Genomic DNA, 7,564 nt, shown 5'->3' with positions numbered 1-7,564 from the left:
CAATTTGTTTCACATGCTGGGGTCCTTCCCTTTTCTTTTGAATCCTGGCTTCTCCAGTGTAGATGAGATGGGAACTGGACCATGTGCAGGACCCGACCCCTTACCGAGCGCCTGCACGCTCCTATTTTAATAAGGAGACCATGACAACCATTTAGACCTCTGAGTGTGAACGTCAACATGGGCTCTGTATCTAAGAAGCTTCCAGATATTTTCCTTTCTCCAGTGTAGAGGTCACCAAGTAAATCACAGGTGTACACTTCCTACAGTCTTCCTGCTAACAGCACTCTTGGGTGTAATACCAGCAAGACAGTACATGAATTGATGATGTTTAATGTATGACTTTTGAAGGGAAAATCACACATTCTTTTCTATATTACATAACAGGGTATGAGCAGCTCTCCCACACCCTTTCTCTCTCCCCACTACCTCTGCAATGTTCTTCTTCCTGCTCAGGCAGATGTAGAGTTTGGATGCCAAAGCAGACATCCAGGTAGGGAGGGGAATGCTTATTTCCCACTTATTTCAGCCACTTCTAAGATCTCTACGCTACAACTCGTTTTCTTTTTCCTACACAGGCCTTGAGAAGAAAAGAAGTACCCTCCTGTTCCTCTCTCATGAACAGGGTAGTGAGTTTAGCAATATGCTGTTTAAGAAAACCCCCCATGGCTCTGTCTGTAAACCTGATGACTCTCCCTCCAGGCTCCTCCCAGTCTTACAGAGACATGAAAGTTGCTGAAGGGGTTAGTGGTTTTTTTTTTCAATCTTTAATTTCTTTATTGATTAAGGTATTACATATGTGACCTCATTCCTCCCATAAACCTGCCCCCACTCATGCCAAAGGACTTGTATGCATGCATATAAGCCCAACCAATGGACACAGACAACAGGGGGGCGAGGACATGAGTGGGAGGGGGGAGGTTATGGGGAGAATGAGGTCACATATGTAATACCTTAATCAATAAAGAAATTAAAGATTGAAAAAAAAGAAAAAGTGGGGAGAGAATTCCATTCATTTACTTCTTCCTTTATCACTCACTCTCTTCTCTAAATTCATTGTTATAGCATCAGACACTTGCCAGCCTCCCAAATCCTTAGAGGTTCACAAACTTCTGGCTGGGGCTCCTCCTGCTCCGAGGCTGGTATTGATGGATGGGTGTAGGGACACTCTGTGTGACAGAGAGCTCCCAGATCCCCTCCAATCCCACACAACACAACAGGAGCTGCGAAAACAGGAGCGAAGCCCTGGGATGAGCAGAGTACCAGCCGCCCCACGCTAGTTCCCAGTGATTCAGCCGCGGTTCGCTGGACAGCGACAGATGACTTCCGCCCCTCCCACAGACCCCGCAGGCAGGTACTTTCAGTAATCCCGGAGGGACGCATCTCTGTTCACCAAAGAGCCTTTCTCCCGTGGAGACTGAAACAAAGACGCAAATTGCTTTGCTTTTTTTTTTTTTTTTTTTAAATTCGGAGCCAATGTGCCTCTTCTAGAAGCGCGGGAGCGTGTGGACAGATTTCTCACACGCCCGTCCCCTCCGGGACGCGCAGGGTGACGCGTTCCCCACAGGCAGTAAACTTGTCACGGAATCCACTTTTCAGGGCACCTGCGCGCACGAAGACTCCAGCGCGCGCTCCTGCAGAGAAGACCATGCCCCCCAAGTCTCTTTGCAACCTCTCCCAGCCCGCCGGCCAGAATCAGAGCGGGTTCTTTCCCGGGTTGTTGGACGGGGATTTCCTGCCCGCCTCCCCGGGGACCACCGCGGAGCTGGTGATCCGCTGCGTGATCCCGTCCCTCTACCTGTTCATCATCACGGTGGGCTTGCTGGGCAACATCGTGCTGGTGAAGATCTTCATCACCAACAGCGCCATGAGGAGCGCCCCCAACATCTTCATCTCCAACCTGGTCGCCGGGGACGTGCTGCTGCTGCTCACCTGCGTCCCGGTGGATGCCTCGCGCTACTTCTTTGACGAGTGGATGTTCGGGAAGGTGGGCTGCAAACTGATCCCGGTCATCCAGCTCACCTCCGTGGGGGTGTCGGTGTTCACGCTCACCGCCCTCAGCGCAGACAGGTAAGGGAACAGGTATCCGTGGGGCGGCCTAAAAAGTGGTGGAGGGGGGCGGGGAGTGCACCTGGGGAGGAGAGTGGGGCAGAAAGGAAAGGCTGGGAAGAGGAGAGGGAGAGTGTGTATCTGGGAATTAGAATAAAAGAAGGTAAAGACGACTGAGATGTGAAGCTTGAAAAAATATGAAAAGTATTACTTTTAAAAGAACTAAAATTGCATTAGTTTGACAGTAGTTTTAAAATTGCATATCCTAGTCTTCCTCTTCCCTTCCACACACTTTGGGAGTTTTAATTCTATTTCACAGAACAGCTATAGAATACATGGGCAATAGTGTGGCTCTCTATTGTTTTTTTAACCTGATAAGTTTTTCAGCAACTATGGCTTTAATATGGTTTTATTGGTTTTTAGAGAGAGAGGAACGGAGAGGGACAGAGAGAGAGAAACATCAATCGGCTGCCTCATGCATGCCCCCACTGGGGACCTAGCTGAAACCCAAACCTGGACATGTGCCCTGATCAGGAATCAATCCAGTGACCTCTTGGTTCATGGGTCCATGCTCAACTACTGAGCCACACTGGCTGGGCCAATGTAGCTATCTTGTATAGGTTTTCTCTGTGTGCTTAAAAACTTAGACGTGCAGTTTTCTTATTTGGTACCTTAACAACCTGATTAGTAAGAATGTCTTCCTTAATATTAGGGAATGCTTGGTTTTGACTTTTTTCCAAATAAGGAGAAACATCATTTACACTTAACAACTAAATTATACTATTTACTTGAAGCACAAACAACTAGAATAGTAACTGTTCTTCTGAGAGATGACTTTAACATTTTGTTTGTTTTAATACCTCAAGTCAAATGATATGTTGTTTGTTTGTTTTTTCACGAACAGGCAGGTACCAAATACTTGTATTTTAAAACAGTATTGTAAAAATACATCTTTGGCATCAAATCTGCTTTTCACATATTTTAAGGGTGGGAAGTGTCCATTACTCTACCTTGCAGATCACCTAGTCCAATTGGACCATTTTCCAGGTAAGGATGTTGAGGCACAAGAAATGTATAGTAATTTCCTGGGCAGAGCTGGGAGGAGAACCCAGGCCTGCTGGACCTGGGTCCAGTGCAGCTACAGCAGGTTCTCTATAACCATGCTTTTGGGCATTTATACAGAAGGGATGAGCTGGATGGGAGTGGGGGCAAAACTGGGCATGTCCAAATGTGGAGTGATGTTCAAGTGGGCATCTTTGCATGAAGCTATAGTCCAATTCCCTTGGGGATGGAGTGTTGACTTAAGCTATTTAGATAAACTATTTAACTCTGATGATTAAGGTGGTGTTCATCCTCCTCTTTAATTTACATATTAGGCTACTAATGAAAAATAAATGCATCTAAATCTGCTGTTATTTGCAATAATACCCTCACATTACTTTGGTTTTAGGAGTTAATTTTAATTAAAGGAAGAAAATATTCAGTGGCGATTTGAGAGCTATTGTCTTTTAAACTGAATACTTTTGGTTGGCTTTTTGGTTTGTGTAATATTTTCTCTAGAACCACATTTCTATGAAGATATGTGCCTTCAGATAAATTATCCATCTCATTTTGATTGACATGATTTCTATTATCTTTTTTTTTTGGAGTTTTCTGTGGATTCCATAATTAAAATGTGACTTTTTATTTTAACTACCATTCTTTAGGGAACCCATTTTAAATAGAAAATTTGAAGAAATACTAAGTAAGGATTGAGATAAAACTTAATAGTTATTATCGCAATAGTTAAAATTACGATCATTATGCCTTCATTTTTAAAGGTAATATTTGGAACAAGATCCAGGGCTTAAATTTATTTCACACCATTTTTCTCTCTTGTCATGAAGACACGCAGATAAATTGGCCCTGACAAAGGTCAGAGAAAATGCTATTCCTCACACATTTACTGACTTTCAGTTTGTTATGTGAATCGTGTGCTCTGTGAGAAAAGCATGGATCCTTTAATAATAATGATGAAGAAAGTAGGTTGTCTCTTCTCCTGGGTCCAGAAGCTACTCTTGCCTCTCCGTGTGTTTTGGAAATATAAGTTGAGGAACTGAAATCACTGGTGGTGAAATCACACACTACTTTCTCAAAGTCACTCAAATGGCTTGGAAATGTTCTGTTTTATGTTGTGTACACTTCTGTTGTTCTTCCAGAACATAGTAATGTAGGTGTTAATTTGTACCTGATCTCCTCATACTTTATCTCTCCAAACATTTTAATTTCTTGTGGATTTGGAAATAAGAATAAGACAAATTGCACACAGCACTGTGCTAAGTGTTTTTGTATGAGTGCATTATCCTCACAATACCATGAAGTGGGCACTATCATCATTATCATTTTAAAGTAAGGATAATTAAGGCTTGAAAGTAAGCAACATTTTCCTGATCTTACAGTGAGACTAGTATCTGAAACCAGTTCAAAGCCTGCAGTCTTCACTATTAAGCACATTACTACATTTCCTCCAGGAATAAGAAATTACTATTTTTTTTTCCTATTTAATGACAGACTAAAAAATTACATTTAAAACATAGCACCAAGATTAAAAAAAAATTCCAAAGCTTATTCATTAGATTCAATAGAATGGAAAAAAATGTAATAAATGTAACTGCCAAATACAAAAACACACCCTGAATTCAAAATTAAGTAGTAATTGCAGCAATAGGAACACTTTTAAAAAGCCGTTATTAGAGTTTTTAAACAACAAATGCAGTTATTTGTTAAACCAAACTAAATATTTTATCCTCATGAGATGGCTTAAATAAAGGGAGAAAAAGAAACAGACAGATAATTAGATTTTAGCAAGCATATCCCAATATGAAGTGGAAAGTTAATTATATGTCATTGATGACAGTATCACCAAATAGAGACTGAAATAAAAAAATAAATATTTATGAATCTACCTTGAGGCCTAAATAACCTTGTTTGATGTGGGTGGTATGGATAACACTGTGTGGTAGTTCTGGTTATTAATCTTTGACTTCCCAAATTCTTTTGAGGAGTTTCAGCTGATTCATCCTTAAGAAAGATTGTTGTGTCCACTGGAATGTACCTCAGAGACACTGCATAACCAGAATGGGAGGAAAGGCTGTGCATAATCTGAAATGGTGATAGTGGTGTTACCAGTTTACTTTTAACTTTTATGTTGAAGAATCTTTTGTTAGTGTATAAAAAATATACTTCTTTTGCTTGCTCGCATTAAATAGCTAATTAAAAGTATTTGCATATTCTGCATTGTGTCATTTTTACACACACACACACACACACACACACACACACTTTCTCCCTTCTCCCACTGTTGAGACTTGTGTGCTATGATACTACGTAGGGGGAACCCCATAAGCCACACTTTGCTTATGATTGACATGACAGAAATCTTCTTGGCGACCTATTACAGTAGCTGCATTCTAAACTCGGGATATCTTTCTTGAACTCTTAAAGACATTTTGGCCTCCAAAATCCCATATTTAAAATGGAAGTAATTTTTAAGAATGAGTTCTTCTTTTTCCTTTATAGCAAAAAAAATTCCTACAGACTTCTAGTTCTAAAGTATAAACTTCATTATCTTGTGTACTTACAAATGTAAAACTAGAAATAAATTTCTTATGTTGTATTTTAATATAAATGTTAACTAAAATTCATTTATAAATTTAATTCTAAAATTCTATAAGACAATAAAAATGAAATTAATATTAATTTAATCTATCAGGTTATGTTGTTTTTCTGATACTCTATAACCAATGTTGGACTGAATACAAAAATAATGTTGCATCTAATCAGACTAAAGTGCTAATATATTATTTCACGCCTTTGTTTGATAGTTAGGATAAACATATTTAATTCCATAACTGAACTCGTGCTCTTAGGTATGAACCCTTGAGTCATTAACATTATTTGCATTTCTATCAGTGCAAACATATATTTCCTTTACTATAATTATTTGTTAAAATGTTGAAACAGATCAAATGCGGGCCCTCCATCTACCACTCCAGAGGCCTTGGGAAGCTTATCAGTCTTTGTCCAGTGGTGAAAGGGAGTGCCATTATCTGTTTGCTGGTTTCCCACCAAAGCTCCTCACAGAAGCTCAGGTGTTGACTGAATAGCTGGCTTTTGTTTTGGTTTTTTGGAGCATAGCCTGGGGCAGTATGCTGAAAGCTCTTTTGAGAAGTTTGGGCTGGCCTTACATACCTAAAGCAGTAATCCACACTCACCTTACCAATAACCCAAGTTTCCAAAGTGGTTGTTATCAGAGAAAAAAGTGCCTCCTCTTCTCCCGTTGCTAGTGGGAGGTGGGTTCTTGGAGTACCACTGTAAGAAGCATTTCCAGAGGCCCCATGGGAGAATGAGATATGGTAGAAAGCTTTATTTTCAGGGGATTATACCTCATTTCCCTTAGTCCAGTCATGGAAGTGTAGCTAGAGTTTCAGTAAAGCTAACAGCAAAACTGTTGTTTCCTTTCCATATTGGAGCTGGGGCCACACACAATGCAAGGGAGCAGGAGCAAAAGAGCCCCACAAGCCAGGAGTCAAGCGCAACACACAAGGGGCACTAAGAAAGCAGCCTCCTTTGTGTGGGAGTGTAACCCAGATCTTCATGGACTTGCAGTGGCCATGCCCATCTGGCCAATGACCTCTGCTCGCAGGTGTGACTGAGAGACCTCAGCTTCCCTAGTCATCCAAACTTTACTGGACAAGCAGCTATCGTTCCTTCATCCAGTCCCCTCCTTTCCCCCAGTGTTTTGCAGGGAACATGCCTTCCCTGTCTCAATGGTGGGAGAGGGTTATTTTCCTTCGCTCTTTTCCTGTTATTAATAAGTAGGTAGTTACAAGGGTATCATGAAAACTTACTTATTTTCAACTTGTTTCAAAAGAAGTTAAGGCATCTAAAAGACAAAGGTACAACTATAGTACAATGAGTATAAAAAAGGGAGGAAAACCAGGTATAGGGAAATACAAGTTGAAAAACAGAAAGTGCGCCCTAACCGGTTTGGCTCAATGGATAGAGCATCAGCCTGCAGACTCAAGGGTCCCAGGTTCGATTCCAGTCAAGGGCATGTACCTCGGTTGTGGAAACATACCCAGTAGGGAGTGTGCAGGAGGCAGCTGATCAATGTTTCTCTCTCATCGATGTTTCTAACTCTCTATCCCTCTCCCTTCCTCTATGTCTAAAAAATATTAATAAAAACATATTAAAGAAAAAAGCAAGATTTTGCAGTATATTCTCTTCAACTGGTTTATCATACAGTTAAGGCTTATGATTAAATCTCTCCTTATTACTGTGTATAATTATGTACTCATGTAATTTTACAGCTACATTTTTGCAGGTAAAATGATTTATTTGTAGTTCTTACATATAAACTTAGACTGTAGAACTCCAGAGCAGAGATCATTGCATTGATCTTTTCACCTCTCATGGTTTTTACTTTTCTGGTATCCATTGAGAAGCATGGGACACTAGTGTTTTGCAAGTTGAGATC

General features: G+C 40.7%; 1 protein-coding gene across 1 annotated transcript in view; it reads left to right on the top strand.

The window, feature by feature from the left end:
• The first annotated feature begins 1,420 nt into the window (after nucleotides 1-1,420).
• Nucleotides 1,421-7,564, top strand: part of NMBR (neuromedin B receptor) — a 17,805-nt gene continuing 11,661 nt past the window's right edge. The window contains exon 1 of the mRNA XM_006755374.2: nucleotides 1,421-2,067. Coding sequence (XP_006755437.1) covers nucleotides 1,646-2,067 — 422 coding nt within the window. The 5' untranslated portion in view covers nucleotides 1,421-1,645. The remainder of the gene's footprint in view (nucleotides 2,068-7,564) is intronic.

Source organism: Myotis davidii, unplaced genomic scaffold (genome assembly GCF_000327345.1).
Source record: "Myotis davidii unplaced genomic scaffold, ASM32734v1 scaffold292, whole genome shotgun sequence".
NCBI classification, from domain to species: domain Eukaryota; kingdom Metazoa; phylum Chordata; class Mammalia; order Chiroptera; family Vespertilionidae; genus Myotis; species Myotis davidii.
Note: the sequence above shows the minus strand (reverse complement) of the source record. Positions and strands in the feature narration are given on the sequence as shown.